This window comes from Coturnix japonica, chromosome 4 (genome assembly GCF_054131305.1).
Source record: "Coturnix japonica strain WE chromosome 4, WE-NBRP24, whole genome shotgun sequence".
Lineage (NCBI taxonomy): Eukaryota > Metazoa > Chordata > Aves > Galliformes > Phasianidae > Coturnix > Coturnix japonica.
The window spans coordinates 21,037,315-21,059,413 of NC_140666.1; the positions used below are offsets into that span (position 1 = coordinate 21,037,315).

The 22,099-nt window shown below is 40.1% G+C and overlaps 1 protein-coding gene across 4 annotated transcripts in view; it reads left to right on the forward strand.

The window, feature by feature from the left end:
- Positions 1-22,099, forward strand: part of CAPN6 (calpain 6) — a 47,872-nt gene that overhangs the window by 16,578 nt on the left and 9,195 nt on the right. For 3 of the 4 annotated variants that reach the window (XM_015860613.3, XM_015860610.3, XM_015860612.3), the window contains exons 4-12: positions 9,100-9,231; positions 9,593-9,801; positions 10,151-10,343; positions 12,385-12,578; positions 14,668-14,745; positions 15,952-16,147; positions 17,491-17,613; positions 19,365-19,567; positions 20,212-20,333. In XM_015860613.3, coding sequence (XP_015716099.1) covers positions 9,100-9,231; positions 9,593-9,801; positions 10,151-10,343; positions 12,385-12,578; positions 14,668-14,745; positions 15,952-16,147; positions 17,491-17,613; positions 19,365-19,567; positions 20,212-20,333 — 1,450 coding nt within the window. Of the gene's footprint in view, positions 1-1,853; positions 1,998-9,099; positions 9,232-9,592; positions 9,802-10,150; positions 10,344-12,384; positions 12,579-14,667; positions 14,746-15,951; positions 16,148-17,490; positions 17,614-19,364; positions 19,568-20,211; positions 20,334-22,099 lie in introns of those variants that run through there. The other variant, XM_015860614.3, reaches the window with a different exon arrangement.

Consider the following 22,099-nt stretch of genomic DNA (forward strand, 5'->3'; position numbering starts at 1 on the left):
ACATAGCCCTGAGGAGGCCTTTGTTGTGCTTCTGGAGGTTAAGAAGTGTGAAAACTCTGCATGGGAGAACCCTGTGCTCCAGACCTGGGGTTGGGGAGAAATGAGTGTTTGAGAAGTGCTATAGGAACTGAAACAGGTATGATTTTATTCTCCTGAAGATGTTATTTTAGAAAACATATTTTTCCAAAGACAAGGAATTTATGAACTTAGTTTAATTTACTCCTTCCCATCCCTGATATAATATAAATATTACGTTATTTCCATAATTTTATTTTCCCTGGAAAATATTGCTAAGATGGAGCTTACCCATGAGAAGAGACGAGCAAAGAATTAGGAAAGCCTTCAGCCGTCAGCAGTTCCCCATGTCTGACCTCTCCATTGCAGTCTGCTGACTGGGTGGACCCTGTGTGACATAAACTTGATGGCTCAATCTTGTGTAGCTTCATAAAATTCCTTGTTCTTACTTATGCCCTTTTGTGCTGGCCGTGTCCTTACAGGAAGCAGAAGCACAGCAGCACTCTGCCTGCATTCCTGCCCTCACTCCTCTGGAAACCTTGTTGTACAGTTAAGTGCATGTCCTAACACACAGCTCCATCCTTACTCCTCCTTCCTACAAATAAAGGCAGCGTGCATTCCCTTTTTTTGTGACAATATCCTTAGATATATTCAACCTTCAGTGCCTATTGCACTTATTTATTTACATGTGATGAAGAGGGAGTGTTCTACAAGCAGTGTCTTTCTCAATGGTATTATTCACCCAAGTCTTCCAGGGATATAATTATGAACAAACATTTGTAAATGACATGCACGCTTGCCAAGCAGACAGCTCTCCAGATGCCCGTGTTTTGTTATCTTCTCTCTTGGCAGTTTTTCCAGTTTATGTTTCCCTCCTTCAGACTGGATGGAGGCTTTCTTACATTGCTGCTGTATTTTTCTCTAAAGAAAAAATGCAGGATGACCTCAGTGTCACCTCCAGAGTATAAACACTTCAATTCCAAGGTTCTGAATGCTTTTCTAAAGTGTCAGGTTTTGTTTAGTTGGTTCAATTGTCATTAAATGAAAATTGGCCTCTCAGAAAGTCAGCTTCTGTTTGTCCTGAGGCAATGTGATGATGGAAATAGTGACGTGGTAAAATTTATTTGGAGCCTGTAAAACAAAAAGCCTGAGGTTCAAATCCTCAGATAGGGTAAGTCTTCTTACAGTAATTGTTAGTTCATTGATTTAGTCTTCCCAAAGAATTAAATGTCTGGCGTCTGTGAAGGAAAAATTGCAGCCTAAACATGCCAGTGCCAAAGAAAATTAAGGTACTGTTCTGTCAATACCTTTCTTCAAGTGTGAAAAGCATCCACATCTTCTGTGGTCAAGGAGAGTGGGCTGCATTGCCAGCTGTGCTGAGCCACATGCAGGCTGCAGGTTGGATGTGCCTGACTTAGCTAGAGGGATGCGATTTACAGCTGAGAATCTGTATCTCTGCATATGAATAAAAACTCTAGACACTAAGAGGGAATGGTGTTCTTGGAATAGATAGGGGCCATGCCAGGTTACTTTCTGCAGATGTTCCAAAAACCTGCAAAAGAATTAAAAACATTATTATCCTCTAGTGAAAATAATGATTGCACTGCAAATATTTAAATAGTAAGGCAAGAATAAAACAATATTGTCAAACTTCATTTAAAACAGGCTTTCCCCTAACTTTACCTTTTGAGAGTTGTTATGTTTCTATAGGTTTTCCACTGACTTTGACTGTTGCACCATGATTGGATAAAGTCACTGATTGATAGTGTGAGACTGAAGTTAAAAGGTGATTCATTACTTTCTCTTGGAAGTTGAGCACTAGCAGTGAGGTTATTTGGAGACACAAATGTGCCAGAATGATTTCAGTGTCCCTGCTGGGGCTCGGCATGAGATGTTTTTCCTGGCATGTCGTAAGGAAATTCAGCCTGACAGAAGAGGAACAGTTCTGGGATGTTCTCCAGCATGTAGAGGTGGAACAGTGCGTAAGTCAAGATGGATTTGATGTCTACTCTAATTCATGTTTGAGTTATTAGCACTTCTCAGACTGCTCTTAGGTGGCAAGCAGACTGTTTCCCACAATAGAGGACCTTGGGAGGTTTCTGTCTTCTCGGATGGTGAAAGGCTCAAAATTCTAAAACTTCCTAGAAGTTCATGGAGAACCTTCAACTTTAATGGACCATTTAAAGTGGCTTGAAAACATTTTAATAGGGATAGGAAGTCTGATGAAGATACAGGGCTATTAGTGAATTTTATGATAAAATTATTCCGTGTCTCCTTGTCCGCTGTATTGCAGTTCTCTGCTTTCTGACAGTTGAATAACATTCTCTGTGTTAGTTTGGTGTCAGAAAGATGTAATATTAGTGTTTACTGATGGAATGTGATGAAATGAAGTAGTAAACTCAAATCAGTATATCTTTATCAAGTTGGGAAAATAAAAAATAAGATTGATAAATACAGTGAAAGCACTACATGAAGAAGCTGCATGATATAAATTAGAAAAATTTCTTGCTATGTTTTTCTAAGCAAGAGATCTCTTAAAAACGTAAATATTTTAAACAGAGATAAAACTGGCTGTAGTTCAACAGGGGTAAGACCACAACTGAGTAAACACTCTAAAGAAACCTCTGACTGACTGTTCCTAGTGAGCCAAAGGCCTGCGTTCATTCATGTCTGACTGAATCTGCACTAGTTTTTGGTGGTTTTTTTTTTTTTTGGTATGGAAACCAGGAAATCCTGGTTCATGATAGGAAACACCTTGACAGTGATTGTAAAGTTGGAATCATTTGTGTTTGGCATCAAAGTACATAGGATGCTCCCAGACTGAACATAGAAGTAAGACAGTGTAACAGGGTGATTTTGCTGAAATCTACTGACATGTAATGCTGTTTTGTAAATAGCATATTCTCTTTCTTATAAATGCCACGATCAAGAGTTCAGTCTGCATTCATTACTGGTCCCTTGAGGCACAGCATTAGGTCAGATTGGACAAGCCCAGAAAGGTCCTGGCCACTGAGCTTGTTAATGGTGCTTATTATCAGGCAAAGAAAATAGCTGCTGCCAGAGACGAGCGGTCAGGCATACAGACCTGGGAATTCTTGTTTCTGCACTGGTCCAGTGCTGAATATTTCAGTGTTGTAAAAAAATTACTGAAGTTTTCCAACCTTTTTTTCTCATTGTTTTTATTTCCCCTATTAGGAAACTAGTTGACGAACTTGTCTGAAAAACATGTTTTGAGGAAGCACTAAGAATGCACAGCAAAACGATGGGTGGCCTTTTAGACTGGTGAACCAAGAGATTGACTTACAGCCCAGGTCTAACCTCAGCCACCCTACTTATGCCTGTAAAAGTGTTGAGCATCCTCCAGCCTCAACTTGTTGCCTTGTACTTCCATGGTTCAACCACCCCCCTGCCCTAGATTCTAGTGTTGTTCCCTGCCAGGGCCAAAAGCATATGGCAACACAACTAATGTCTACTACCTTAAGACAACACTTCTTCTCGTGGAACATCACTGTCTCAACAGCAGCAGAGAGAGCATTTTACAAGCAAATATTGGCTTAGTGGCCAGAAAATGATTTATTTTCTAATAGTAAATGGTGTTTCTCCAGAAATTAAAATATATAAAATTTTAGTTGATTAACATGGCACTTTAACTACATTCTTTTCCCTAGATTATGTCAAACAAGTTGCAACTGTGAAATGGCATAGTGTGAAGTTCCATAGAAAATGTAGTTGTTGATGAGTGAAACATGGAGGAAGTAAGTTATTTCAGAACAGATGGCAACGTTAATCAATCCAAAGGGATCTCAGTAATGAATGTCTACTCAATGTCCACCTTCACTATACCAACAATAGTCTTTGGGGGTTTTAATCCAAGACCACCAGTTTTATATACATATATATATATGTGTGTGTGTGTGTGTATGTATAAATGTCAGGGGAAATAAGCAATGAAATGGTTGTACTGTGGGTTTTGATTTATGATATTTCTTTGGATGCTTTTCTTATAGCTAGCTGGGACTGCTTTGTAATGTGTACTACTGAGGTTATTCGATAAAATCCTCATCAATGACAGTGGGTCAGAATTTCCTGTAGCAACAGATTAAAAGGTATGTGTCTTAGGAAGCATTTATCTTTTATATTGTCAATAGAGATCTCTCTCCAATCTTCACACTGCGAGAGCTGATAAGGTAATGACTGTAATCTTCTTTTCAAAGAACTTCTGTTTTGGATACAGCAGAGTTTAGACACTTGGCTGAGAGGATGTGACTGTTTCCTGAGGTGAATCTGGTCCTAAGAATGGATCCTCTGATTACAGTTCATAAGTGAAAAGTAACACAGGTTGTAGTATTGGATGTAGAGAAGGAAGAAGGTGCTAAGGAAGAAAGGCAGGGAATAAGGCTGTTGTCTTGTAAGTTCGATGAGGAAAAAGCATTATCCTCAAGCAAAAGTGGCTTTACTCTAAAAGCTAAGTAGTATGAATGTGCTGCAGTTCTGTATCATGGTCTAAAGCATCACAAAGTAAGATGGTGCAGCAAGAGATACTGTAATATACTTGTAGGGGGATGCGTGGAGACCAGTCAGTCCTCCATCACACATTGAGTTATTTCTACAGTGAAATGGCAGAGAGCCTTCAGATCTTCAGTAAACACATGAGGTTCAGAATGAGGTCAGTCCTACGGCAAATCAGTCGTACCCATTCCAGCAACTGTCATCATTCTGGGTGAGAGCAGCTCCAGTGTTCCAAGGGTCAGGTGAAATCTAGTGGCAGCCAAAATACACACCATGTTGCCCAGCATTTGTTTTTTTCTTCACAAACACTGATTCCAACCTTCCCTAAATACGTGTGTCTTGTAGACTGGACGAGGCTCAAACTCATGGCCTTTACTTAGTATTAGTCACAACTAGCCCCACATTGAACATGGAAAAGAAGAATGCCATAAAAATGTTTGTAATGCATTTAGTTTTATAACAAGATTTATTGAAGAGGGAGTGTGGGGAGTAACTATTTCCCAATTCCCAGATAACATATTTTACATGTAGCTGGAGCAAACTGGTATACTCTTCCCCTTGCTTGTGTATGGGTGGGTTTCTCTTTTTAAGCTGTATTGGCATTATCTTGCTTTCAGGAACAGATGTTGCTGGAGAATGAGCATGAAGTTGACAGAAGCGTTATGCAGTGTGAGCTCAGGCTGTACAGACAGAAACTGAAGGACCAAGTCTGCCTTTTGTAGATTTACAAGCTGTAGCAGGACAGATTGTAATTGCTACTTCCAGACTCAGTAAGAGCTGTTTCAACTGATGTCATACCTGATCTGTTTCCTTTTGAAGGAGGTTTCTCTGAGAGCTGTCCTTTATGAGGGTAAAGCTGTACCGCTGAGCATGACTGTAACTCAAGGATTCTCTTTTTTTCATTCCCTAAACAGTCTTCTCAGGCAAAACAAGGTTGCAAAAGCCTTTTTGTGTATGTTGAAATATGTAGCACAGTAGAACTCAATTATTTTTCTTCCTAGGGCTAACTGCTATTGCATTGGCAAAGAATTTCTATAAACATCCCTGCACATCTGGGATTTATTATGAGATAAACCATCTCTCCTACCTCTAAAGATATGCAGCTTCAAAATAAGTGTTCTCTTTGCTACCCTCCTTTAGGTGTGGCTGGTTCATAGTTAGCAGTAGACAAGCTGAATTTGTGCCTCTGTATTCTGGAAGAATTGCCCTTCACACTTCTTTTTCCTTACTTTTCTATACCAAACTCACTCTTTGCAAGAGCTGGTTCAGTATGATATGAGGACAGGAGAAAACAAAATGGGAAAGATTATCATTGCTGACATAAATCAAACTGCTTTTAAAAAAATGAAGGCAGTGGTCTACCCAGCTCAAGCAGATCAGTGTGTTTTCATCAAGGAAAGATCCTGTCTCTGTATAAGCAATGCTGGTTTATTTTTATGATGTTAGGAGTGAATTTTTTAAATGGTTCTGAAGAAAGTAAGCTCTAAATGCTACTGAATCCTTTGAAAATCTTCTCTGCAAATGTTGTTACTGCTTTTTTTCTTCTTCCCTTTTGACAAATGTTATTTTTTGTCCAAGACAATTGACAGAATCTCATCCATTACAAACTGATCTTTCCCTTACTTCACCTATAGGTTTTTTGTAATGCTTTACAGTGCAGGTTCAGTCTGTGAAGATACACAGTGAATTAATTAACCTCCTGAATATCCTTCTCCCTGTTTATATCCAGTATGGCTTATTAATTAGTTCACAGACTTATGCCAACAGATGCTTTATCAGAGCTAAGGGTAACTTTTTCCTTTATCTGGATTCCTGAAGATTCAAAGTAGCCACAGCAAAATGAATTGACTGCATGAAGTTATTCAGTTTTCTCCTGCACTTCATTTCATAGATCTGGTGAAATGGGAGTTCATTGTCTCTCACAGCTGACATTGTTCTGAAATTTCATAAGAAAGATATAGAATAGCAAAGTTGCCATCTTTCAGGCTTGTACTATAGTCCAAACATTTTTGAGTTTTAGTGAAATTCCAGACCTCAATCTATCATACCCAAGCAGATGTCAAGCACTGTAATTCTCATAGTATAAACTGTATTGTAAAAAGGGTATCGTTTCAGATACACTTGAGACCAGCTTGACTTCTTTTTAGCATGGGATGGGACTGATCTTTTGACTAAGACAGAAGCAGTACATCTGACATAGTTTGGCTTTTGTAGGCTTTTGTCTATGTAGTTTAATAATCATGTGTTTACCAAGCAGGATCCTGTAGAATTTAGGGACTGTGGTGGAAATGGTGAGGTGCTGTCTCTATGTTCTGCTGTTCCATGTTTACTTTGGTCTGCAGTGGATTGTGCATGCTAATCTCACCCATATGTCTGGCAATCAACACTTAACTGCTCTCTGTTTTTAATCTGAGGACTATGCAAGATATGAGACATATTTCAATTAGAAAAAGAGATAGTTTAATGTAGTTATTTTTGGCAAAGAAAACCAAATAAGATAAGATATTTGTAATACATGGTAGTACTTAATTTCTTGCAAAACTGATGAAAGCTTTGGCTTCCTACAGCGAAAGCAAATTTTGAACAATTTTAATCCAGGAGGGATCAATTTATCCCTTGTTTGTTATGATAATAAAATAACATTTTGAAAGGAAAAACAAACTAGAAATCATCACTACCAGACAATGAATTTGGAATTTTTACTCCCACCATGAAGTCAAGGCCAACTGATAAACCGATGCCAACCTCTGCAGTAGGAAACTGTTTCTTTACATCAGCTGAAATTACCGTTCCATATTGGCACCAAGGCAGGTGAACAAACCTGTCCTTTCTGTAGATGTGTCATACATAGTCAGATTTCATCGTACTCACAATTTTGTTTCTAGCAAGATTTGTTAGTAGGCTTTGAAACTGTCTCTAACTGCTTCCAAGAACAGAACAAGAATGCCATATAACGATCAGTCATTTGTTTACCAGGCGGCATTTAGAATTTTTACCTACTGTTATTTAATAAGAAATGCCTCGTGCAAAAAAAAAGGAAAAAGAAAAAAAGAGAAAACCAACCAAAAAAGACAGGCACATATTCTTAGAGAAAACAGCGTCAGCTCCATGCACTGTGTACAGTGAGCCACCACAGACTGCCATCTGTTAAACCTCTTCAGGAAACAGGCTTTCAGCTCAGCACTGACGTTCCTTTTGTTCAGATGCCATTGTTTTGTCACAGTCCCTTCAAAGGGAAGGCTGAGAAGTTTTGACATGCCCTGTATTTTGGGATCATTATCTGTAATTACCAAAGGAGCATGAGACCCCAACAGGTGAAGAGCACAGCTTCTCATTCCACCACTAGTAACAAACTGCAGAGACTGCTGTAAATGTGGAGTCTCCTACAATGTTGAGGTGAGATGGAGTTATTTTCTCTGCATGCCTAAGCATGAGATAATTTCCTTCCAACAGTGTTGGAATTTAGGATTATTCTTTTACTGTGAAAGAACAGAATTTCTTACTGCTCTTCCATCATCTAAAGCAGTCAGGAAAAACAGTGATTCAGATAGAGAGCATCATGAGCAATCTTAGAGCTGGCTCTGTATCAATGATGGGATGTTAAGATTGGCTGCTTTTTTTTAAGTTTCACTTGACCCAGTCTGAAACTGCGAGGCCTTATGTGCATCAGTTTAGAAGAACCCCTTCTATCAAGTGTAATCAAGACAGTATTACTGCAGAATGCACCCTTATGGCTTTCCTGTTTGATGATACTTAGAAGTGTTCCTTCTGGTGCCTTGATCTGCAGGCCATCATTGCTCCCCTTGAGAAAGACACAGGAAGGGGAAAGCTAGGGAGGAGCGGGGAGTCATTACAGCAGGAGTCAACTGTCTGCCCATAAACCGAAACGGAGACAGGAAAGCAATGGGAGAGGAGGCAAAGTGGTTCAAATAAGAGCCAAACCAATGAGAGAAAGGAGACTCAGAGACTGTAACGCACTCTTCAAAGATGTATTTTCTACATTTTTCAGTGCTGGGTGGAGGGGTCACTGCAGAAGCTTATGCTGTCTGTGGAGGAGTGCTGCCAATACAACAGCCAAGGGAATGGCGATGACAGAAAATAGGCTTTTCTGGTGTCAGTAGCTTCATTTCCTGCTACTTATCTTGATGTTTATTTTTTCTTTGTCAGAACCTTTCCCTGTAATGCTTCCTTCTTCTCCTTTCCCTTATTTTCAGCTGCTCATCAGCTTGACCTAATGTCAAATAGTTCTGCTAACTACTGAATGCATGCTGGTCCTCAAAGATCATTGCAACTGAGAGCAGAAATAGGAACTTTAATTAAGCCGGAAAAGAACAACAGCTGAATTCTGAACTTTAGATAAGGCTATATAGACTACACATAAAATGTTTAATAATCCTGTATACCCTGACTTGTAAATGCACTCTGTGTCAGAATGCTTTTGAGTTTCTTGTTACAGAAACTTGGTGTTTTGACAAGGGAGAACAGCACACATGAACGTGTGGAAGAAATGTGGAGGGGGTAGCTGTTAGAAGGATGCTGTGATCATCCCCAGTAATCTCTGATTTGCATTGTTAGGATCTCTGTCAAGACCCCTATCTGTTTGTGAATGGAATCAGCTCTCATGACTTGCACCAAGGCAGCTTGGGGAACTGCTGGTTTGTGGCTGCATGCTCCTGTTTGGCACTGAGGAAGACACTCTGGCAGCAGGTAGGTGGCCAGCATGCTTGCTGCATGAAGAAGCTAATATGAGTGGATGAATAGTGAATGTTGGTGGATTTGAATCCTCCCTGTCATCAAAAGTTTATTTTTTCAGTTATGAGACCTCCCTACCGCACGGTTAATTGAGCACCAAAGAAAAGATGCAGCAAAGCAATGGTTATTCACTGCAGATTGCTGAGCAGGAATGGGAATTTATTGAGTGTAACCAAATCAAACAAAATGAGAGAGATGAGAGTACCCAAAGTATGAGTTGAACCACAATGGTGTGAGGGCAGCACGTGCTTTCAGCTCTCTGAATAAATCTTAACGTAATACATTTAGTGAACTTTCCCCTTACCTGGTTTCTTAGGTGATTCCAGACTTTCAAGAGCAAGAATGGGACCCTAAAAGACCAGAGAAATATGCTGGGATTTTCCGTTTCCGTTTTTGGTGCTTTGGAATATGGACAGAGGTGGTTATTGATGATCTGCTGCCAACAATTGATGGGACGTTGATCTACTGCCATTCCAATGTGGAAAATGAATTCTGGAGTGCATTATTGGAGAAAGCTTATGCAAAGTATGAGCCAGTTCATTGTCCTTCCTTTTGGACCTCAGTGCTGTCCCTTCTGTCTGTCTGCTTATTTTCTCTCTCACCTTTATCATACTTACAAGGATTTCAGGTTTGCTCCCAGTAGAGAACCTAAGAGGTTGAAAATGTCTATGCACTTTACTTTAGCAGCCCAAAGCCTTGAGGACTTTTCCACTCCTTTCTTAGCAAGGGTATATCTACAGTCTGCAGTTTCACTTAGTTTTGTTTTCCCTGGTGAGCCACAAATACATTACCTAAATTCAAACTGAATTAGAGCACTTCTACAAGCATACAAGCACAGAATAAAGTGAATTAAAATGTTGTGTGTTACCTGAAGGTTGGCTGGATCTTATGAAGCCCTGGATGGAGGCAGCGCTGCAGATGCAATAGTGGATTTCACTGGGGCAGTGGCAGAATCTATTGATTTGGTACAGGGAAAATACAGCGAGACTATTTCGGAGCAGATGAAGCTGTTTGAAGATTTGCTGAAAGTGCATAAAAGAGGCGGGCTGATCAGCTGTTTCATCGCGGTACGTATGGAGAGCTGGATTTTTGGAGCTTATTTCAATGAACTTTCATACCGGGAAAAAATGTTACTACTAGGTAAAAGTATATTCAGTGTGACCTTCATTTGTATGCTTTGGAAAAGCTTTGTTTGGAAAAGGCTATCACGTTGCCAGTGCTCTCAGCCAAGTATGATTACAGGAGTCACCAAATACAGTCATAAAATCACAAAGCTATTTGTGCTGTTGGCCACTTTACTCTGGATCTGAAATACCAATCTTTGTGAATGGTCACAGTTATGTATTGACCCAAGGTTAATGCACTTAGAATGCCCTAATTTACAGGCCAGTTGGCAGCGTTCTATTTCTTTACTGCTTAGGGACATTCATTTGAAGAAAACTGTTCTCGTGGCACTAAGTTGCTGAGTCTTCTCGACTTTGGTTGTGAAGACAGAGTCATCTTGCAGGTGTAATACCAGAGTTGGGCTGAAAGGCTGAGATCTGCTTGAACTTCCCCATCTGTAAAGCAAAGCTTGTAATCCATTTTCAGTGTCCGTCTGTAGTGTGAGTGCTAAATGGACCCTAAAGTGCTGATTCATTCTGAAACTTGTATGAATGTCATGGCTGTTGTGCAGTTATCTAGAATAGCAGGAAATCAGCCGCGTTTGGAGATGCTTGAGGATCTTATACGTCTAGCTGTGCCTTGCCACACACTGCCCTGAACCAGTGCCATGCTACCAAAGAGTGACAAACTACCTGGTCCCCTGTGGGAAGTTAAGTTGAACCTGGGAACTCAGCTAGGATTTGTCCCAGCAGCATAAGACAACAGCTCAGAAACAAATTTCTGTGTCTTTGGTGTTTGTTTTACCTTTGTCATGAGGACAGAATTTGTATTTAAAAATACAGGTCTGATTTACTTGGACCAGGCTGGCAGATCAGACTTAGCAGTGTGATTGTTATTAACTGTGTTTACAAAAGAATTCATTGGTCCAAAAGGCTGAGTCAGTTCAGTTTCCTACCATGGATCTGGCGAAGGGGTAGACAAAATGTAGGTAGTTGTATTTTAGAAATCAATTAATTAGGCAGCTGTAATCCCTTCATGTCTTCCTGGCATTGTATTTCTGCCTGTCAAATTAAATGCAGATGTCTCTAAGCATTATTATGCAGGGGTTGTTCCTATTGGTTTGGATCGACTCATCTACATTCATCACTTTTTGATAGATATATTATACACACAATGAAGCTTGCTAGATATGGAATATTTAATCCTGGAGTGACTTCCTTGCTAACTTAAACACGTCATCATTTTCCTCATATTACAAAAAATATCTCTGATGTTTAAATGTCTCAGCTAAATGAATAAATAAATGGCACTAGAAGAAAGACAGCCCAGCATCTGAGAAAGACCTGAAGGATAATAAAAACAGCAGAGAATGTACAGACTCCTGTGCTGTGAAAGAGTCTTGTTTGCTTTTAGTTGTGAAAAACGCAAGTGAAAGTGTTACACTGGAGGAAGCCCAAACCCTTTGGAAATGTCTGCCAGTCTGGATGTAACACTTGTGCTGATTCTTTAGGAGCTGTTGATGGTGAAAGGTGAAGAGGTCTGGGAGAGAGTCTCACACTTGCAAGAGCATCTGTCTTTTCTGATTTGATATCAATTTCTCTTTTGCCTTTTTACTTTTCCCACTCTCCTGCCTGGTCTATGTGCTGCTCAAGAACGACACTGCCCTGACTTTGTAATTCACATCAGTTCCAGCATCGGTATTTGATACTGTTTTTCTGGTTTTAGGTGTACTTAAAAGATTTTGTTTTGGATACATTAAATGAAATTGTGTTCTTTTTTGGTAACTTGGCAAACATTATACATGCTTACATTTGCGTTTCGATGAACCTAGGTCATCCTGCAAGACAGTCTTTTTGTTGAAGTCTATGAGATGCAAACCCAGTTTCTAAGAAAGCCTACAGCTCTGTTCAAGAAAATTAGCTTTCCCTGTCCTGCCCTGAATGTGTAGATGTCAGATGTCCTCAATGACATGAGTTCTCTTTTTTTTCATTTTTGGTACTGAAGTTATCCTCTGGAAGTGCCAATGAGGTGCAGGCAAAGACGGGTCTCGTCGCTGGTCATGCCTACTCAGTGACTGCAGTTCGGAAGCTGCACCTTGGAGAAAGGCTGACATTCTCCTTTAAGGCAGAAAAGCTCTTCATGGTCAGGCTGAGGAATCCCTGGGGAAATAGAGAGTGGAACGGTGCCTGGAGTGACAAGTAAGTGCTGACAATCCAGTGTCAACAAAATTGTGTTTAGGGACACTAGAAGCTGTACATGTTATTAAACACAAAGACACAATGACCCTGCAGTACTCAATGAGATCTGAAATGTTCTGTCATCTCTTCTCATTCCATGAGCACATCCAGGAGGTTATAAATTTCTGGACCTTTGTATACATTGTTCTTCTGGCCCACTGGATCTTGAGTAGACAAACAGCCTATGATTAAGGTGATGAGTCATGAATACAAGGTTTGTTCCCAGCTTCACCACTGAGTTTGTTTGTGACTCAATTTCTCATCTGTAATTGCTGGCTGCTGGGGATGATACGAATCTTTCATTCTTAACAAATTCAAGCAGCTGGTGAAAAATGCTGTATAATTACTATATCCACAGTTTCTTGAGCTATTTTATACCGAATTTTTATATGGGCCATGAGCTTAGCAGGCACCCCTACTGAGTTGGCAGTGATTGCTGGAGGTGATTCCATTGCTGGCAACTAGTACATGAAAAACATTTAATTAGAATGTTAGAGTTCAACACTGTGCTTACCAGCCACTGTTAGTATTCAATAATGCAATGCTATTAACAGTATAATAACTTCTTATCTTCCAGTTTTAAACAAGAGTTTGGTTCAGATGAAATACTAAGCTGATAGAATGCGAACAACAACAAAAAAGAAGTGCCTGTACTTGGCACTGGTAAGACCTCACCTCTAGTACTGTGTTCAGTTTTGGGCACCTCGGTACCAAAAGGACCCTGAGGTGCTGGAGCAGGTCCAGCAAAGGGCAACAAGGCTGGAGAATATGCAGCATGAGAAGCTACTGAAGGAACTGGGGCTTTTTAGTCTGGGGAAGAGGAGGCTGAGGGCAGACCTTACTGCTCTATTCAAATACCTGAAAAGTGATTGCAGTGAGATTGAGGTTGGTCTCTTCTCAACTGGTGATTGGTGATGGGATGAGAGGAAATGGCACCAGGGGAGATTTAGGTTGAATGTTGGGGAAAATTTCATTATGGTAAGGGTTGTTAAGCATTGGAATGGGCTCCCCAGGGAGGTGGTTGAGTCACCATCCCCAGATGTGTTTAGAAACCTCCGTACTCAGGGACATGATTCAGCTGAGGGCTGTTAGGGTACTATGGCTGGGTTGTGGTTGGACTTGATGATCTTGAAGGTCTTTCCAACCTGAGAAATTCTATGATTCTATGAAAAGACTTAGTATGTCTTTTATAACTGAAGCCCTTGTGGTTCTCTGCTAGGTCTTGTCTGAGCTGCTACTCATTCCACAGGACTATGATGTTGGCCCATTGTTTTTTAGCCTAACAAAGACTTGAAAATTTCCAAATTGGTAAAGAAAATGTCTCTTATGACTAGCAACCTCTTTCCTTCAGCCTCATCTTCCAAATACATATGGAAAGGGAATGAGGAATAGTGGCAGTATTTTTTTCCTGTTAACACATAAGGGAAGGGACTTGTGCTGTATCATGTTACCTGATCTAAGCATTAGAATGCTTGTGTGTAGAATCCTTGGGTCCCATGTAGAGAAGCCCCCTTGGGATCAATGCAGAACATATAAATGCATTTTAAATGTAGTGTAGAATTACTCTGAAAACTGGAAGCTAGTCTTAAACTGTAACAGTTTATTTTCAAAGCCTCTGGGAAATCTGTGGAGCTCTCCTACCTCTTAAGGAGATTGAAAGACAAAGATAATACTCTGGTTTAGGAAGTATTCAATACGCTCCTGATTAGGAAATCCACCTTTCTTTGAAGATCCTTTAAGAAACTGAATCAATCTCATATAACCTTCCAAAATAACTCTTTTAACTGTTCTAAAATAGAGTGTAACAAAGGAAATCAATGAAGTACTGCTTTAATTGTGCAATTTGCTATTCACCTTTTCTGTTTCTAGTATCTTTCAAATCAGTTAATGATGTTGAACTCCTTCTGTAGGCCACATACCTTTTTCTTGATTATAATCTACCATTTTATATTCCAAAGTTACTTTTATAAGAAGGACCATGAGAGAATTTCAATTGTTTTTCCAGTTAAGAATATTTAATTTCATTTAGTAAGTCTTTTTTTTTTTCTAGTTCTGAAGAGTGGAAGAAAGTCAGCAGTGCAGAGCGTAAAAGTCTGGGACTCACTGTTGAGAATGATGGGGAGTTCTGGTGAGTGGGAGTCAGGTGGAGGGGTTGGAATTAATGGTTACATTGAGTAATCACAGTTATCTCTGCAATTCAACAGCTTCAAAAACAACTTTCCAATATGAATAATAGCACAAGGTGTGTTTCTTTTAAACTCCCAAAAGATGACAGAGAAAACAGAAAGAAAAGAAAGAAAACAGATTAAAAACTAGTAGAACAGAATAAGTACTTCTCAGTAAATACAAGCTTCAAACGCCTTCAAAATATATTATCTACATTTATGACAGTTACTTACAACCTGAGATGTACACATGTATTGGTTTACATGACAGAACACCAAATACTGAACACACTGTCAGGTTTGTTTAGTGACCACTGTGTCTGTTTTTAGGATTTCTAGGTCAACCAGGACCAAGGTGCCAGTAAATACAATCGCAGCAAATGAATTTTTTCTGTTTGTCAGTTTTTTTCCAGCACAAAGACAGGAAGTGTCCATTTTCTATGCAATCTGTAGAACCCAGATCACTCCCATCCTGCTTAAAACTTTAATCCAACAAGGCAGTCTAGCAGCTTCTTCAGTGGGTCATCAGTACTGCATCAGATGTGCTAGTAGGGCTCAGTATGGACAATCTTCTGTTCTACTTTGTCAGAACTGGCAAACAGAAGCCACCTATAGGGTTTGGTCCTGGAGCATTAATGGGCCTGTACACTTTGGTAGTCCAGAGATACCAATCTGTTCTCTTTTACAAAGAAGGAGCAAATACTTTCCAACTGTCCTGAAATCCAGCCTGTCACCATGGCAGTTGGAGGTAATAGCATTGAGATACTATAAAAAACTATGTCTAGACCAATAAAGTTTCATTCTTGTTCATGGACAGATGTAACAAGGACCCTAATAATGTTCTTGAGGAGTGGACAGTTCTTTGGTTGCAGGTGATCTCCTTTCTCCTTGCAAAAATTGAAGTTATCAAATCTAGCCTGGTAGATACCACCTGTCGTTTTGGCTTAATACTCTGAGGTGATAGTTTTTAAGTGAAATTCTAAGGTAGTGCGATTGCGGCTTCATGAGTATTTCCACATGGGGAGGTTTCTGGTGAATCTGTCCTGTGGAAAGCTGAACAATGCCTGCTGTTAAATTACTGGAAGATGTAGTGTTATTGTGGCTCTTTGGGTGAATAGCACTGTTTACTTTTAAATAAACCATGATTTTCCTGGTGTCCTGTGGAATAGGATGACATTTGAGGACTGGTGCAAGAATTTCACTGATGTGGACATCTGCCGGATTGTGAATACCTCCGTCTTCAGTATCCACAAGACCTGGGAGGCAAAAATGATGCATGGGGCTTGGACAAAGAATTCAGAGCCCCTGCTAAATCGCTGTGGTGGCTGCTTTGATAACATCGAGACCTTCCTTCAGAATCCCCAGGTGAGAATCTCTACTTCACACAGTTTTGAAGTATATCCACTTAACTGGAGTTTGTGAAGTAGAGAAGCAATTTTTCACTCCTCTGACTTAGTGTTAGTACCTCCTTTCTAGAAGGTGATTTTATACAGATGTTCCTGAATGTATTCTATGTTCTTGTCTGGGCCTCGCTTGTAAGTATTTAGCTATTGCAGAGAATGAAGTGTAAGAGTTACGGTTGAGTGCAATGCCTGATGTGGTGGAAGTTCTTATCCCAGTTGTCTCTAGGATAGTTAATTAAAAGTCTCTTAATGGCAGTGCTGAAACACATTTATGTTAGCTTAGGGCCGTCATAAGTTTCTATGGCATGTACTACAGCAGTCTAGAGAGACGCTCTGTTCTCCCTCTCACTGCTTGACACTGAAGCCTCTTGTGAAGTTCATCTGTATTGAGGGGGGTTTTGACACTTCCAGTTCCATTAAAGTAAGTGAATTTAAGCCAGGTATGTAGATATACCTACAGCCACCTGCTGATTTTCAGGTTGTTACCTATTAGGACAGCTGAAATGCCATTAGTTCAGAGATCACCACAGCTGCACACCTCTCATCAGTCCAAGAGAGCTCTCTTGCACTCTTAAGGCTTCCCTTCCACACCTTTATTTGCTCTAGGACATCATAGGCTGTCTGACAGTGTAATGTTGCCTACAGTTCAGAAGGGATGAGAATAAAACTGTGTCTGCATGCCTCTGCATATTTTCATTTCACTTTTTGAATTCCTCTGCAGAGGCTTCCAGAAACCCCTGGGATTTTTTCAACAGGGTCCTGTGTTTTGTCTGGCTCAAAGCTGATTTATTACACAACTAATAGTACAAAAAAATACCAAATTGGTACCATGTAACAGCCAGCTCAGAATAATAGGTGGTAGCTGTGGAGGAGTCTGATCTGGTCAATAAATACTAGAAATGACTAATAGATGCCAGAGGCATGGGAAGGTATTGATTTTTTTTGTTTGTTTCCAGTACTACTGCTGTGCTCCAGGCAACTCAGCCAGTGTTTGGTGTTTCCCAACACCAAAGGGATGGAATGCTGACAGATATTCTCCCCATGCTAGTCACAGAGTTTCAGCTGAAATCACAGCGTTCAGCTTTGCACCACTGCAGTTTTATGTATGGTTTTATTTGTTTGATTCACATTCAAAGGTCTCTGAGGATGAAAATTGCATTTAGATAGATAGGAACAGAACTTTCCTCCTACCCTCAAATGTATTTTCAGTTCCCTCCTTTTTATGCATCCATTTCCTTGGTGATAGCTGTATCCTCTGTCTAATAAGGCTTTTTTATCAGCTTAGTCTTCACTCTCTTATTCTAGTACATCTTTGACGTTAAGAAGACAGAAGACAAAGTGTTGATCTCATTACAACAGGAGGATCGGCGCAGGAGCAAAAAAGTAGGGAAAGGAGACAACATCATCATTGGTTTTGAAATCTTCAAGGTAGGCAGCCATCTGCACAACTGGTTTGGTTTGTTCTGAAATCTTGCTTCATTCTGGCAAATGAAATCTTTGATAGATAGAGGCATAATTATCACAGAGGGACCTGGCTCTCCTCTCCATAAGTTCTGTGTGTATACTGCATTCAGCCTCCGCAGCTGACATTAGACAGACCATTTGAACTGCACTGAATTTAGTTCAATGCAAACTCTATTTGAACCGGAGGAGTGTAAGTCATTATTACCTACTGCAAAAGAATTCTAAATGTTTTTCATTATTCCAAGCTTTGAAGAGACAGAATGTATTTTCACAGAAAAAAGTACTAATGCTTGAAACAAGGAGGTTTTATTTCTCCTTCTCACTGGAGGCTCTTACCTCCATTCCACCAGCAAATACAGCCAAATGAATGAATTCTGAAAGTCTGCAGATTTTCTTTTCCCACTTAGACAAGTCAGAAGCGTCAAGAGCGATTTCAAAAGCTGGAGTAGTGAGTAGGAAATGAGAACATGTGAAAAGAAGCCAAAGGGATCCCAAACAGTAATTTAATTACACTCCTAAGGCAAGTTGTGTAAAATGAAAACACAAGGACCAAAAGCAGAAGGAGGAAAGCAAGAGAAACAGCTACACATCTGCTTTTTCACTGAGGCGAGGGATTATTTTGTAATCCCTTGCTGTAACTAATGGGGCTGTGCTCAGGCTACGGCCCTACCTCAAAAATAGTCCATTTTCTAACAGTCAGTCACAGCTGTTGGCATCTATATCACACCTGTGTGTTTGACAATCACTTGCTCACCAAATGTATTGAAAAGTGCCAATCTAGAAAGTAGCATGATCTCCCCATGCCTTGCTCATGTCTAGTGTGTATCTAATTGCTAGGAAGGCTTGGGAAAGAAATTGCACCTTCAGGAAGATGCCAGTGCTCTGTCTTTTATTTCTGCTCAATAATTTTCTGTTTCAGTAAAGTTGTAAACCATCAGATTAGTTAACGTGGCTACAGGCCTTCAGAAGACCATGCTGTAAATTATCAGAAGTTGAAAGAGAAATACCAGAAAAAAAAAAGGCAGGGCTATGATGGCTCACAGGAGAATAGGTTTATATTTTAACTGTGCTGTGGCAAGCCTTAGTTGCCTGAATGGTGTTAATATTTAAGCACAGCTTCACAGAACAAAAATAAACAATAATTCTGTAGCTTTTAATTTTATTATTTTTTTAAAATTTTTCATGGGAGGACGATGTGAATATGACTGTGTGCATCTGTTCATATACCCTTGACTGAGAGTCTGCAATATAAGACTGGAGGGCTGTATCTCACACGTGTAGTACAGCATGCTATAAAAAGCAGGCAGATAAATCTCATCCTCATCTAAGATGGCAGCGTAGCTTAGCTGCTAAAGTCCTTGGAGTGTGCACACATCTCTGCAAATGTTCAGAATTCTGCAGCAGCATAATGCCTGTTAGTGGACAAATGTCTTTGCCAGTCCCAAACTATCACCTCCACCGAGGGATGTACCAGTACATGTCTATACCAATGCAGTGAAGTGCAAAACTGCGCTGCTTGGGAGCCGATGTGATCTAGAAGTGGGAGCATTGAGTTGACTGTCAGGAGTCTGTCTGTGCCACAGCTTCAGTGAGTGAACTGTGACAAACCACGTTGTTTTTTCTGCCTCTGAAAGGCTGCATGATATATGAAAATCATGCCTGCTGTCTCTGATAGCTCTCCTTGCACTGATCTTTATATTGCTCCGTGGTTGCAGGTAGAAGATAACAGAAGCTATAGACTACACAAGTTGACTGTGCAGGAGAGAGTGGCTACATCTCCATACATTAACACACGCAATGTGTTCTTGAAGAAGATCCTTAAGCAAGGCCGTTACATCCTTATCCCAACTACGTATCTTCCTGGCATCACTACAAAGTTCATCCTGAGACTCTTCACCGATGTGCCATCAAAGCTCAGGTACTTTGCACTCACAGTTGCATGAGACCTTCCCTTGCCTGTATTGGTGGCACCTTCTCAAAAATAGTTGCCTGGTTGCCCTCAAATATTGTTGACTCACTAACATACATCCCTTCAGAACTCTAGAAGGTGTCCTTCCAGATGGCCTGGGTCACCACCAGATGGTCTACTGGCTTTTGTGTGTGCTCAGGACATTTTTGTTTGGTGACTTAAGAACAACTGGAACTCTTGATCTTTTGGTCTGGCTTTTGTAGTTGCCTCAAGTTTTGGTACAGAACTGTGCGTGTTGGTTCTTGCTGGTACAGCTGATACTGTCTTTAACCAAACATTCAAAACTAGTGGTTATCTGTGAGGGCAGAACTAGTTCTTAGTAGAACTAGTCCCAGTGGATTTCTGTCCTGTTTTGATATTACTTTTGTTTGTGTGTTTTCTAAAAAAAATAAAATCCTGCCATTTTTGTGTGGCTGTCTTACAAGAGATGAAATACATTCAGCATGGTTGGCTTTGTTTTTATTTTTGCAAGTCTGGTATTCCTGTACCATAAATTTGCAACAAATTTCAAGTTCAGAAAAGGCCAAAAATACAAAATCATTGATAGACTGCTTGAAATTATTTGTTTCAGTTGCTCTGCCTTGATTTTTCAGAGAGCTGACAGCAGATAAGCCTGAAATGACGTGTTGGAGTCTTCTTTGTGGCTATCCACGCAGAATCACCCAAATCAAAATCCACGCTGCAGAAGGCTTACAGGAGCAAGATGGATCAGGTGGTAAGTGTAAAGCAAGCCTGGAACAGAGTAGAAAGGACTTCATCAGTCCTCCAGAGCTGAGCTAAGATGGTAGGTAAGCAGACAGAAATTATCCGAACAAATTGAAGGTTTGTAGGATTTTTTTTTTCAACACATTGTAAAATCTGTTCTAAAGGAGAGCTCAGGTAAATAAGATAATGTAAACTGGCAAGAGTCATCAGTCATCTGTCCTGGTGCAGATGGACTGTAGTAGCCAGACCCTCCTGAGAAGCTTTTTGTTGGGATTAGTAAGAAATTAACTTTTCAGGGGTATCTGTTTTCTGAATGGAAAAATCTAGGGAGGCTGTTGAATAACACAGACTGACTTATCTCAGTGATATCATTCATAGCTGTCAGAACACTTTGCTCTTCATTACTGTAGGTTTAAATAACACTTCAGGGGCAGAAATATGGTGTTTTGCTAGGTACACTATGAGAGGCAGAGGTTAAATTACTTGTACAAGACTGTGTGCCTGCACATTGAGGGAAGTGTCTTGAAACAAGAGTGCTTAACGTCTTTCTGGTACCTGATGTTGTAAGTTAGTTAGGAAGCATGTCCAGTTATCATTTACTTCCTCATTTTCTACTCCTGCTGTCTGTCATCCTTCATTTCTCATGACCAGTGGAATAAAAGACCAGCACTAAGTCTTGGGAGGAGAGAAAGCAAATGAAACTCGATTTCATTAACAGTTTGTGGTAAAGAAATCATTAGACCTTGACATTCAGTGCAATTCATCCTGAGACTTGTGAATTAACTGTAAAATTTCTCCCACTAGCTGGCTACAGTTTTGTTCCCTTTTTATAGCTGTTCCTTGTACCCACTGATCTACTTTTCGCTGTGCAAGTCCTTTTCTGTTAACTGTGGTTGTCTCTTCAGGGGACAGGAGTGTTGGAGGGAAGAAATGTAGGGCATTGCTTCAGTTCATTTCACTTGTTACTTCTCTTGAAAAATATGAACTACAGACACCTCAGTCAAGCAAGCAGTATGGCCCCATGTTCTCAGAAAGGCAGGATGGATGGGATAAATGAATGTATCGCTACATGTGACAGAAATAGCAAAGCAGTACTTTTTAAAGAGGGAGTATGTTCTTGTGCTTGCCCTATGAAGGACATTTCCATTTTTAAGGCTTTATTTGCCCCTCCATTTAAAATTCCTTAAACATTTTTCTCCAACATTCCCTGCAATGAAGTAATGAAAGCCAATTCTTCACCCTTAGCATTTTACAATCCTTAGCACAATTACAGTCTTGACAAGATCATTAAAAACAATTGCCTGCAGCTGCCAATGACAAGGCTTCAGCTCAGAGAGCATTGCCAGATTAGGTGCATTGTGACACAGACCTCTGGAATATACAAATGGAACTTAAAACTGATGTTTAATAGATACTCAGATAGCACAGCCCAAAATACTGCTAGAACCCAGTGCTACCACACATGTTCAGGTTGAGCAGAAATATCTCCCATTCTGATTTCAGCACCCAGGGCTGGACTTCTAACTGCCCTGACAAAAGAGAATGAACACCATTGTGGGAAGGACTGTGTATAGGAAATGGGCTCACAGAATTTGTTTAAACTTAAGCAAAATTTGGACACAGAAGCCAAAATGAATCTTACTGTTTGCTTCTGAATAAAACTTCACCCGAAAAGTTAAAATATTTTCCTTTTGTGTCAACACAAAGATTTTAGCAAAACCCTTTGTCCTTTTTTCAGCCTGCAGTACCATTCATAAGGCACTGAAGGAAGGCTGA